Here is a 13,553-nt window from a genome sequence, read left to right on the forward strand (position 1 = left end):
ATTATGGCTTATTTTTTGCGACACTAATTCTACTTTGTAATGATATCAGTCATTTTACCCAAAAATCTACGGCGAAATGGGAAAAAAAATCATTGTGCGACAAAATTGAAAAAATACAGCCATTTTGTAACTATTTTTATTTTTATTTACACTGTTTTTTTTTATTATTGGAAATGCCGGTTGATTCAAACTTTTATTAGGGGAAGGGATAATTCAAAGGGTTAATGATTTTTTTTACACTTTTCTTTTGCAATATTATAGCCCCCATAGGAGGCTATAACATTGTGTTTACTGATCTTTAACTGTGTTCAATGCATCTCCATAGGGATGCATTGAACAGGGTTTTCGGCGATTGATTGCTCAAGCCTGGATCTCAGGCTTGAAGCATTCAATCGGCGATCGGACTGCAGGAAGGAAGGTAAGAGACCTTCCTCCCGTAGTACAGCTGTTCGGGATGCCGCGATTATACCGCGCCGATCCCGAACAGCTCCCTGAGCTAGCCGGGCACTTTTACTTTCACTTTTAACCGCGTGGCTCAGCTTTGAGTGCGCGGCTAAAGGGTTAATAGCGCACGGCACCGCGATCAGTGCCGCGCGCTATTACAGGCTTCACTATGACGCCGGGCCCGCCGTGATATGATGCGGGGTCACCGTGGGACCCCGCATTATATCACGGGAGCGGGACCAAGGACGTACTCATACGTCCTTGGTCCTTAAGGGGTTAAGCAACTAGGCCCCATCTCAATGACATCATTTTTGCAACCATCTTCTCCAAGAAAGTTACAGTGTGTTTGTATACCCTAACAAATATCCATTAGTTTCTGTAGCAAAGAGAGCTCACAGATTTCCTTTAACAGAACAGAACATGTAATGTCTAAAAGGGATTTTTAATCTTACACTGTATACACACACACACACACACACACACAACTGGAGTCTCTTATGGGCCACCACTCACTTTGTGAAGTAAGCAATAATGATATCAAGCAAACATAATATTTTATTGTTTTACTCTTCATTGACACATTTCCTGCTTTTAGCTAACAATCAGCTAAATGATTGTAATTTTAACATAGGAAATAAAGGTCTGACAGTTTTTCTATAAATACATTTGTATAAAAAAGGAAAAAGCTAAAGCAATGATCAGAGTGTAAAGCTGTCTAAAGCAAAAACTATTTGTGTGGTTTTCTTCTGTCAGTTTTCTTATTGTTAAGGTGCCAATCCAATACATTCAGTCCAATATTCATCAAGGCAAAAATCAGTGTATGTCAAATTGTTAATACTGTCATCCTTCATTTAACAAAAAGGACTTATAAAAAACACACCCTTTTAGGGAATGCCACATAGTCTGAGGAGTTAGAAAACATAGAAAATGTGTGAACATCTCATAAAATAAAATCATTTTCCACAGAAGCAAAAACTTTTTTTTATCCTTAGTGGTAACACATGGGAAAAATAGTTGCATTTCTTGAGAAAAAAAGCAGTTTTCCAAACATCTGCCTAGTACATAAGGCTTTAGCACCGACCGCACTTTTACCACAGTGTAAGCTATACATATAAAAGAGACCTTATGTTGAAATAGTGCAATATATTATTTTATCTAAAATTCAAATAAGAAATGCAAATCTTATTGAATGTATGCATATTCAGCTGCATTGTGTGGCATCTGGCCAGGTAAAAAACCCATCAGTGTGTTTTTTTGGTAGAGTGCTGGTACCTGATCACTCTCAACCCATGGAGGCGAGTCCAGGGGCTCACGCTTGATATTTTGAACAATATTATGAGCTTTAAACTCACATTGCAGCTTATAAAATTGGTCAGCCTGATTCTTATCATCTGCTGCATAAAGTGGACTACTTAAACAATCTGCCCCCTCCTGGCTCAGTACACTGTCTAGGTAGTTGCACTTTTGAGGATAAAATCGCGTTGGATCCTTATTGTACACACCTTTAAAAGGTCCGGTTGTGTTTATATGGTTCATATGTGCAGTTGGAACAAAACAATGTCCCCTATGAGTTGGATATATATGATGCTTTGGTTTCAGACATGAATTTTGTACACTGAGGCTCGATTCAGTCTTAAGATGAAGCCCTTCAGGGAAGTCCATCAAGGTTTTCTTTAGGACATTACTCTCACTCACCCATCCGTGACCATGTGACTTTGGGTAAGGGTCAGATCTGCCCTCAGAATCAGAGTCATTTTCAGTTTTAATCGGGATGTTCAAAGGCAAACCTGAGTCATATAAGACATCTTGAGTTACAAAAGCATTTTCCATTTTGATGTTATCTGTAGGGTAAGAATCTACAGAATGATGCTGCAGACCATGATATGCCGGAAAGTTCTCAATACCACCACGATGGGGACGACCTGTCAGATGCATTCCGGGATGACTTTGGTCCGTGTTGTAAATGGGCCTCCCTGATCTGCTTGAGAATGTGCCTAACAACTGGTGTCCAGACCTAGACCCAACAGGATTCTTTACTGTCCATCCACTGCTGTTGTTACAGTGATTTTGCACGTTAGAAAAATACTTAGGTAAGTAGGTTTCCTCATGCACAAACGAATCAGTCTTGGTTGTGTGAAACTTAATCTCCATATCTTCCTTCTCATGTTTTCCCCATGTCAAATGCTGCTTCAACAGTGCTGGTGATTCACTTGAACCATTACATGCAGGAACTTCCCTGTTTCCTTTCATACCAAGCATGTTCTGTTTTTTAATTTGGGCCTCCTCATCCCTGAAATAAAGCATATATATACCATGAAAAAGATTAACTCAGATCTTTATACAGTCATGGCCGTAAATGTTGGCACTCCTGAAAATTTTCAAGAAAATTAAGAATTTCTCACACAAAAGGATTGCAGTAAGACATGTTCTGCTATGCACATGTTTATTCCCTCTGTGTGTCTTGGAACTAAACCACAAAAAGGGATGAAAAAAAGGAAATTGGACATAATGCCACACCTAACTCCAAAAATAGGTTGGACAAAATTATTGGCACCCTTTCAAAATTGTGGATAAATAAGATTCTTTCAAGCATGTGATGCTCCTTTAAAGGACTTGAGAACCAAAATTGTGGAAAAATATCAACAATCTCAAGATTACAAGTCCATCTCCAGAAATCTAGATTTGCCTTTGTCCACAGTGCGCAACATTATTAAGAAGTTTGCAACCATTACACTGTAGCTAATCTCCCTTGGCATGGAGTGAAGAGAAAAATGAATTAAAGGTGTCAACGCAGGATAGTCCGGATGGTGGATAAGCAGCCCCAAACAAGTTCCAAAGATATTCAAGCTGTCCTGAGGGCTCAGGGAGCATCAGTGTCAGCGCGAACTATCCGCGGACATTTAAATGAAATGAAATGCTATGTCAGGAGACCCAGTAGGACCCCACTGCTGACACAGACATAAAAAAAGCAAGACTACATTTTGCCAAAATGAACTTGAGTAAGCCAAAATCCTTCTGGGAAAACTTCTTTTGGATAGATGAGACCAAGATAGAGCTTTTTGGTAAAGCACATCATTCTACTGTTTACCCCCCCAAAAAATGAGGCCTACAATGAAAAGAACACAGTAACTACAGTGAAATATGGTGGAGGTTCAATGATGTTTTGGGGTTGTTTTGCTGCCTCTGGCACTGGCATCATGAAATCTTATGATTACCAATGGATTTTGGGTTGTACTGTCCAGCCCAGTGTCAGAAAGCTGGGTTTGTGTCCAAGATCTTGGGTCTTTCAGCAGGACAATGACCCCAAACATACGCCAAAAAGCACCCAGAAATGGATGGTGACAAAGTGCTGGAGAGTTCTGAAGTGGCCAGCAATGAGTCCAGATCTAAATCCTATTGAAAACCTGTTGAGAGATCTTAAAATTGCTGTTGGGAAAAGGCGCCCTTCCAACAGCAGTTTGCGAAGGAAGAGTGGTCCAACATTCCGGCTGAGAGGTGTAAGAAGCTTATTGATGGTTATAGGAAGTGACTGATTTAAGTAATTTTTTCCAAAGGGTGTGCAACCAAATATTAAGTTATGGGTGCCAGACCATTTTTGGAGTTTGGTGTGACATTATGTCCAATTTGCTTCCCCCCCCCCTCTTTTTTTGTTTAGTTCCAATACACACAAAGAGAATAAACATGTGTATAGCAAAACATGTGTTACTGCAATCCTTTTCTGTGAGAAATGCTTCATTTTCTTGAAAAATTTCAGGGGTGCCAACATTTACGGCCATGACTGTATGTTAATAAGTAAAGCATTAGAATAAAAAAAATCCGGCATTCACACACACAGGATTCACTGCAGACTTTCAGTTGTAAAATCCGCAATTGCGAGTAAACTGCTGATTTGACAAGAAAATTCTAATGTTTTAAAATCTGTGACTGCCGGGTTTACAACTGCACATCTTCAATTCTACATCTGCAACTTTAAATATGCAACGGATTCACTGTGTGTGAATACATCCATACAAAATATGTTTATATATTTTTTAATGCAAAAGAAAGTGCACTCTAAAAGGGGTATTCCAGGCCAAAAATGTTTTCATATATCAACTGGCTCCGGAAAGTTAAACGGATTTGTAAATTACTTTGATTAAAAAATCTTAAAGGGTAGCTCCCACCATCCAATTTTTTTTTTTTGCTAGCCTGTTCCCCCCCCCCCCCCCCCCCGCTACGGCACTAGCCTGTTCCCTCCTCCCCCCCCTGCCCCGCATACCCCGTTCCCTTATTACACTTGCAGTTACTGCAGAGTCCGGCAGCGGGCGTGCAGGGACAGCGGCGGCAACGAGGTGGCGGCGATATGCGGGAGGAGTGGCCTCCCAGCCAGTGGCCGGGGAGCCAATGCGCTCGCTCCCGCCTGTCTGATTTACAGGCAGGGAGCAAGTGCAGCCTAACTGAAAAAGGACTGATTGCCACTCCAAAATCAGTCCTTTTTCAGTGGCCGGTTTTTAAATGTAAATTAAACCTTTTTAATGAAAAAAAAAAAAATAATAAAAGTATATTAGAGATATGTTGTAGTACATAAGTACTACAACATATCAAAAAATAAAGTTGGTGACAGTGCCCATTTAATCCTTCCAATAGTTATTAGCTTCTGAAGTTGAGTTGTTGTTTTCTGTCTAACTGCTCTCTGATGACTCATGTCCCGGGAGCTGTGCATGATGGGAAAATATCCCCATAGGAACTGCACAGCTCCGGGGACGTGACATCATCATTGAGTACTTAGACAGAAAACTTCAGAAACTAATAACTATTGGAATGATTAAGATTTTTTAATAGAAGTAATTTACAAATCTGTTTAACTTTCCGGAGCCAGTTGATATATAAAAAAAAGTTTTTGCCTGGAATACCCCTTTATTAAATAACATGTTGCAGAGACACAAAAAAAACTAAATTGAAAAAGTGAATTATGTTTTGATTTCCTAGAAAAACATCAGCATTTTCATATTTAGTTGTGACAACCATTTTTGCATGTAATCCCATAACTTCTTTTTTAAAGAAGTAAAGAAAAATATTTATAAAGGTGCCGTAAAACTTAGCATTTAATTGTATAGCTAGATAAAATTCACCACAATATTAGTGCAATGTAATAATACTATCACCAAATAATAATAATAGATAATTAATGTATGTATCCTATTTATGATGATCGCCTGGTACGTTTAAGCGAACCATTCACAATACATATCTGATTACTTTAAGTATGCGTAAAGATAACCCCAAGTATACCCGACGCGTTTCTGCCTGGTTAAGTTTACTCATTATCACATAGATAACCAGGCTTCCTCAGGGGTAACACAACACACAAAGGGTTAATTAAACACCCAAAAGGGTTAATAATCCTATATAGAGAATAATATGAATGGTCACAGCCTTTGATGACCACATTTATTAAAGTGCAACACTGCAGCTCTAGACCGCTCCAGGTGGAGCAAACATTAGATTATATTAAAGGATTTGTTCATCCAATGCAAGACACCTCCCCTCTGGGTAACGATAAACCCACTCTGGAATGATACCAATGATAGTGCGGGGTTGTCTCAAAAATGCCTCCTATATGAATAATTCCAGGTCCACTGTACTGTAAATAGATGTACCAGATAGCACTGAACTATAGGAGACCCGACCTGAGCTGCAGTGAAGAAAGGCGAACAATCGCGCACGTCCTGCAGTGGCAGGGGACCCGACCGTCTGCCGGGATACACAGCGTGTATCCCGGCAGACGGTCGGGTCCCCTGCCACTGCAGGACGTGCGCGATTGTTCGCCTTTCTTCACTGCAGCTCAGGTCGGGTCTCCTATAGTTCAGTGCTATCTGGTACATCTATTTACAGTACAGTGGACCTGGAATTATTCATATAGGAGGCATTTTTGAGACAACCCCGCACTATCATTGGTATCATTCCAGAGTGGGTTTATCGTTACCCAGAGGGGAGGTGTCTTGCATTGGATGAACAAATCCTTTAATATAATCTAATGTTTGCTCCACCTGGAGCGGTCTAGAGCTGCAGTGTTGCACTTTAATAAATGTGGTCATCAAAGGCTGTGACCATTCATATTATTCTCTATATAGGATTATTAACCCTTTTGGGTGTTTAATTAACCCTTTGTGTGTTGTGTTACCCCTGAGGAAGCCTGGTTATCTATGTGATAATGAGTAAACTTAACCAGGCAGAAACGCGTCGGGTATACTTGGGGTTATCTTTACGCATACTTAAAGTAATCAGATATGTATTGTGAATGGTTCGCTTAAACGTACCAGGCGATCATCATAAATAGGATACATACATTAATTATCTATTATTATTATTTGGTGATAGTATTATTACATTGCACTAATATTGTGGTGAATTTTATCTAGCTATACAATTAAATGCTAAGTTTTACGGCACCTTTATAAATATTTTTCTTTAGTTTTTGATCCGCAAGGTGTAGTCGCTAAGGCAGACGTGAGGCCCTACTACTTACGTACTATAACTTTTTTAAAGAAGCCCTCTTCTTCTCCAGGGAACAGCTGTGAGGATTCAGTCAATATAAAACTTACATATAAGATTAGCATCAAAAGATAGATTTTCTGGATATTCAAACGCATATTAACAATCAGGGTTTTGTCTTTATGGACTTATGCAAGAGCACATTTGCGAATACCATTATTCATGCCTCATCAGCACATCCTCATCATCTTATTTTAAATACTCCTGAAGGGATATTTCTAAGGACTTGTAGAATTTGCTTGAATAAAAAAATAATGGTCTAAAGATATGCTTTTTGGAATTAGGTAATAGTAAATACCTGCATTCGTAAAGCATGTATACATGCAAAAAGGAATGCTTTGTTGTCCCATTTTCAAGTCAAGCCTAAGCGGTTGAGTCATAAGGAGAATTTTATTTATTCATTTATTAATAGCATATTTTATTATTATTTTTTTAAATGTAGAGAGCTATTTTAACTGACAAAAGTAATAATGTACTGAAAATTAACTGATGACATTCAGACATTGCTTTTAAATTGTGGTTCAACAGAATCATAAAAAAAAAAAAAAAAACTAAATAATAAAACTAGCCTGGACAAAAATGATGATACCCCTAGAAAAGATAGGAAATAATTTGACAAAAGGGAAAAGGGTGTGTCCTGCAATTAGAATCAGAATTAGAAGTGTCTCCAAACTTGTAATCAGTCGGTCTGCCTATTTGAGAAGTAGTCACTGTGCTGTTTGGGATCATGGGGGGAATATTTATCAATGTTTGCTTATGTATTCCTTTTTCTAGTTATTTTTTTCTTACAATGTTTTTGCTTATGTGCGATGTATTTATCAATAGTGTTGAGCGGCATTGGCCATATTCGAATTCGTGATATTTCGCAAATATATGGATGAATATTCATCATATATTCGCTAAATTCACATATTCATAATATTTGCGTTTTATTTTCGCATATGCCAAAATTAGCATATGCGGAAATTCGCACATGCGAAAATTAGCATATGCAAATTTTTGCATTTGCAAAAATTTGCACGCCTGTCTGACACAGTAGTATTAGAGCCTTCTTTACACCACACAAGCTGGAAGCAGAGAGGGATGATCACTGTGATGTGTACTGTGAAGTGATGTGTACTGTGAAAAAAAAAAGAACGAATATTCGTAATTGTGAATATATAGTGCTATATTCGCGAATATTTTTCACAGTACACATCACAGTGATCATCCCTCTCTGCTTCCAATAAAATCTGCATTGCGAATATTCGCGAGCAACACTATTTATCAACTGGTTTCAGCCTGTTGATAAATTTCTTTCACATAAGCACTTTTTCCTTTTTTTACTTTGGTAGTGGCTTTTTCTGCTCCATGTCTGAGCTGGAGTAAATTTAGTAAGTTTTTTCATGCCATACGACTTTTTTGCGACTTTCGCACTTGATAAATCTCTGACCACTGCAAGTCAAAAATCACTTTTTGCTTTGGTAATTAAGATTTTTATTTTTTGCTTAGGACACTGCACAATTAAAAAGTTGCAGAAAAAAGAGATTAGTCGCACTTGCGACTTTTTTGCGACAATTTTAAGCAAAAAAAATCTACTAAATGCTTTGATAAATCTCCCCCATGGTGTTTACCACCATGGTGTTGGACCACAGAAAGCCAAGTAGAAAGTTGTCTCGGGAGATTAGCAAGAAAATTATAGACAAGCATGTTAAAGGAAAAGGTTATAATACCATCTTCAAACAGCTTGATGTTCCTGTGACTACAGTTGCACATATTATTCAGAAGGTCCACAGGCATGTAACAACCTCCCTAGTTGTGGCCATCAGTGTCAGATCCCACAATCCATCCCTGTTTGAGCCAAAGTGGACTTAAAGGGGAACTCCGGTGGAATTTTTTTTTCAAATAAACTGGTACCAGAAAGTTAAGATTTGTAAATGACTTCTATTTAAAAATCTTAACCCTTTCAGTACTTATCATCTGCTGTATACTACAGATATACTACAGAGATATTGGTGAAGTTCTTTCCAGTTTGACCACAGTGTTCTCTGCTGACAATTCTGTCCATGTCAGGAACTGTCCAGAGCAGGAGAGGTTTTCTCTCTCTCCCCCCTCTCTCTCCGCCTCTCCCTCTCTCCCTCCCCCTCTCTTTCACTTTTATAGACCTGGTCGGGGGATCTAGATTTGTGGTTTTTTTTTTGCACCAGTTGTGGCAAAATTTGCGCAAAATTCTAACACGCAGATATTAAATTCATGACCACTGCATCCGTCACCTTAAAAAATGGTCTAGCAACACCAAAAGGTCAAAATTATGGATTTTAGAACTTTGAAAAAAAAAAAACCCCCAAAAAACCCCACAATTAGCACAAAAATAACAAAAATTTGCAATTGTAGACCAAAAAAAGCAATAGAATACAATGATAAATAACCCCCCCCCCATGTGTCTAAAAGGGGTACTCCGCTCCTAGACATCTTATCCCCTATCCAAAGGATAGGGGATAAGATGTCAGATCGCCGCGGTGCCGCTGCTGGGGAGCCCCGGAATCCCCGCTGCGGCACAGCGCTATCATTACAGTACAGAGTGAGTTCGCTCTGCACGTAATGACGCGCAATACAGGGGCCGGAGCATCGTTACGTCACGGCTCTGCCCCTCGTGACGTAACGGCCCGCCCCTTTCAATACAAGTCTATGGGAGGGGGCGCGGTGGTCGTCACGCCCCCTGCCATAGACTTGCAGTAAGGGGGACAGGCCGTGATGTCACGAGGAGCGGAGCCATGACGTCACGTGGGGATCTGACATCTTATCCTTTGGATAGGGGATAAGATGTCTACACTGTACAGATTTAAGTTTCAATACTGTAAATGCATTCTAAAACAAAATGTTCAGCCTAGTTTCAGGAAGCTTAGTCTTAGGGCATGGGTCCTCCAACATAATAATGACCATCAACAAACATGTAAAAACAGACTAAGGGTACGTTCACACGAGCGGATTTACAGCGTATATAATGCTGCGGATCCGCTGGTGAAGGCCCGCTCTATGCTGTCTTTACATGTGCCTGCTCATAGCGGCAATACGCTGCGACGAGCAGACACACTGCAGCGATGTGCACGGTGTACTCGCACATCGTGGTCTCTCTCCCTGCTCTGAGCTAGGCAGAGAGCTCCCGCGATGTGCGAGTATACTGCGACTCGCACATCGCAGTGTGTCTGCTCGTAGCGGTGTATTGCATAGCATAGAGCGGGCCTACACCAGCAGATCCACAGTGAAATCCGCTGTGAAAATCCGCTCATGTGAACGTACCCTTAGAATGACTAAAAGCAAAACACTGAGGTGGCCTTCTATGAGCACTGATCTGAATTTGATTGAACATCAGTGAAAGGAGGTTAAACATGCAGTTTGGAGAAGTCACTTTTTAAACTGACCACAGCTGGAGCAGTAAGTTTATGAGAAGTGGGCCAAGGTAACTTCAGACAAGTGCAGATGTCTCATTAAGAGTTACAGAAATTGCTTTATTGCAGTGACTGCCTCAAAAGGTTGTGCGACAAAATATTAAGTTCAGATACCATCATTTTTGTCTAGGCCAGTTTCATTATTTTATTTTTCAAAATAATTTTTTGAACCATAGTTCAAAAGCAATGTTTTATCAGTTAATTTTTCATTTAATCAATTAACTCAGTTAATGTGTTTTTTTTTGTGTCTGTAACAAGAGCACCAACGATGTTGGCCACATCTGTATTATTAAAGGGGTATTCCAGGAAAAAAAACTTTATTTTTTATATTAACTGGCTCCAGAAAGTTAAACAGATTTGTAAACTACTTCTATTAAAAAATCTTAATCCTTCCAATAATTATCAGCTGCTGAAGTTGAGTTGTTCTTTTCTGTCTGGCAACAGTGCTCTCTGCTGACATCTCTGCTTGTCTCGGGAACTGCACAGAGTAGAAGAGGTTTGCTATGAGAATTTGCTTCTACTCTGGACAGTTCCCCAGACAGGTGTCATCAGAGAGAACTTAGACAGAAAAGAACAACTAAACTTCAGCAGCTCATAAGTACTGAAATTATTAAGATTTTTTAATAGAAGTAATTTACAAATCTTGGATAGGCCGGACGAAGCGCGCAGCAGCGCGTGAAACAAACCGGTTGTAGCCTCTCAGCGCTAGGAGAAATCTCCTAGTGGATATGGATTTATATGGGAGCCCCTTTACTAGTTGCTACAGGCTAATGTGTGACTGTGTGTTGAAAGTGGGAATTCAATGCGGGCTGGATAGCAGTTGCTCGGTGTGCCTCTATGAAATTTATGCTTTTGACTACACTGTTACCACTGAGAATTTATTATAGACTTAATTTTGATGATTGACACAATTCAGAGTACAGCACAAACTCATGTTGGGATACCATTTCAGAAAGACAAGATTTCTAACAACTGAGTTCCATTGCATTTGAATCAAGCTGTGTAAGTTATAACGTACAGTATATACAATATTTTTATTATATTAGCTCAGATATTTCTTACCTCTGAGCTTGTGGTGGGACAACTACGTAGTCTGAACATCCATTTCTGTACAGTATTGGAGCGTTTGCCTCAACCCACACCCACTGGTCTTCATTTGTTCTGACTTTCAATAATGAAATTCCACTGTCAACAGTATTCATTACTATTGGGGAAGGAAACAGATTTTAATTATTCTCCTACAGTGGGGATCCAAAGTTTGGGCACCCCAGGTAAAAATTTGTATTAATGTGCATAAAGAAGCCAAGGAAAGATGGAAAAATCTCCAAAAGGCATCAAATTACAGATTAGACATTCTTATAATATGTAAAAAAAAAAAAGTTAGATTTTATTTCCATCATTTACACTTTCAAAATAACAGAAAACAAAAAAAATGGTGTCTGCAAAAGTTTAGGCACCCTGCAGAGTTAATATCTTGTACTGCCCCCTTTGGCAAGTATTACAGTTTGTAAACGCTTTTTGTAGCCAGCCAAGAGTCTTTCAATTCTTGTTTGAGGTATCTTTGCCCATTCTTCCTAACAAAAGTCTTCCAGTTCTTTGAGATTTCTGGGCTGTCTGTCACGCACTGCTCTTTTAAGGTCTATCCATAGATTTTCAATTATGTTGAGGTCAGGAGATTGTGAAGGCCATGGCAAAACCTTCAGTTTACGCCTCTTGATGTAATCCCCCATGGATTTCGAGGTGTGTTTAGGATCATTATCCATTTGTAGAAGCCATCCTCTCTTTAACTTCAGCTTTTTCACAGATGGCATCAAGTTAGCATCCAAAATTTGCTGAAATTTTATTGAATCCATTTTCCCTTCTACTCGTGAGATGTTCCCTGTGCCACTGGCTACAATACAACCCCAAAGCATGATTGATCCACCCCCATGTTTAACAGTTGGACAGAGGTTCTTTTCATTAAATTCTGTTCCCCTTCTTCTCCAAACGTACCTTTGCTCATTCGGGCCAAAAAGTAAAATTTTAACCTCATCAGAACTTGTTTCCAAAATGCATCAGGCTTTTCTATATATTCATTTGCAAAGTTCAAATGCAGATTTTTGTGGTGAGGATGTAGAAGAGGTTTTCTTCTGATGACTCTTCCATGAAGACCATATTTGTACAAGTATCTCTTAATAGTGGAATAGTGTACCACAACTCCAGTGTCTGCCAGATCTTTCTGGAGGGATTGTGCAGTCAAACGTAGGTTTTGAATTGTTTTTCTCACAATCCTGCAAGCTGTTCTGTCTGATATTTTTCTTGGACTTCCAGATCTTGCTTTTACTTCCACTGTTCCTGATGACTGCCATTTCTTTATTACATTCCGGACAGAGGATATTGACATCTGAAAACGTTATGCTATCTTCTTATAGCCTTCTCCAGCTTTGTGAGCCTCAACTATTTTCAGTTTCAGATTTCTAGACAACTGCTTAGAAGAACCCATGGTGCTGATTGTTGGGGCAAGGTCAGATGAGTCTGGGCATTTAAAACCTTTGAGATTGACATCACCTGGTCTTCCCAGATGATGATTGAGAACAATCCATGACACTGGCAGGTCTCAGCTTTGCAAAGTGGGCAGTGCATGCTATAAATTCTGCAGGGTGCCCAAACTTTTGCAGATGCCATTTTTTGTTTTCTGTTATTTTGAAAGTGTAAATGATGGAAATAAAATCTAATTTTTGTTGACATATTATAAGAATGTCTAATCTGTAATTTGATGACTTTTGGAGATTTTTCCATCTTCCCTTGGCTTCTTTATGCTCCTTAATACAAATTTTTACCTGGGATGCCCAAACTTTTAATCCCCACTGTAAAATGACTATGACAGATTATAATTGAAAGTCTATTCTTATATTATAATTAAACTGTTTCAGTTTAAACAGCAAAATGAAGCAAAAACATTTACAAAAAAATCAATAGTGTGCAATTCTACACGTTTTAATTATTTTTTTGTACTCTTTAGCAGATAAAAAAGACCTGCAAAAACAAAACTGCCTTTAGGCTTTTGAGTGACTAAGCGGTTGAAAATTGTGAAAAAAAAAAAAAAACACAATCACACAAACATAAAACTGTAAAAGAAATTCAATGTGTGTCAACAATTCATCCTGA

The 13,553-nt window shown here is 39.0% G+C and overlaps 1 protein-coding gene and 1 long non-coding RNA gene across 17 annotated transcripts in view; one reads left to right on the forward strand and one right to left on the reverse strand.

Moving 5' to 3' along the window:
• Positions 1 to 1,016: 1,016 nt before the first annotated feature.
• Positions 1,017 to 13,553, reverse strand: part of AHRR (aryl hydrocarbon receptor repressor) — a 383,059-nt gene continuing 370,522 nt past the window's right edge. For all 16 annotated transcript variants that reach the window (XM_056520832.1, XM_056520829.1, XM_056520833.1 and 13 more), the window contains 2 exons: positions 11,469 to 11,610; positions 1,017 to 2,734 (listed from right to left, as the gene is read on the reverse strand). In XM_056520832.1, coding sequence (XP_056376807.1) covers positions 1,627 to 2,734; positions 11,469 to 11,610 — 1,250 coding nt within the window. In that variant the 3' untranslated portion in view covers positions 1,017 to 1,626. The remainder of the gene's footprint in view (positions 2,735 to 11,468; positions 11,611 to 13,553) is intronic.
• The window catches only part of LOC130273670 (uncharacterized), a 44,727-nt gene continuing 33,589 nt past the window's right edge, over positions 2,416 to 13,553 (forward strand). Inside the window, exon 1 of the long non-coding RNA XR_008844078.1 lies at positions 2,416 to 2,534. This is a non-coding gene — a long non-coding RNA (uncharacterized LOC130273670). The remainder of the gene's footprint in view (positions 2,535 to 13,553) is intronic.

This window comes from Hyla sarda, chromosome 5 (genome assembly GCF_029499605.1).
Source record: "Hyla sarda isolate aHylSar1 chromosome 5, aHylSar1.hap1, whole genome shotgun sequence".
Lineage (NCBI taxonomy): Eukaryota > Metazoa > Chordata > Amphibia > Anura > Hylidae > Hyla > Hyla sarda.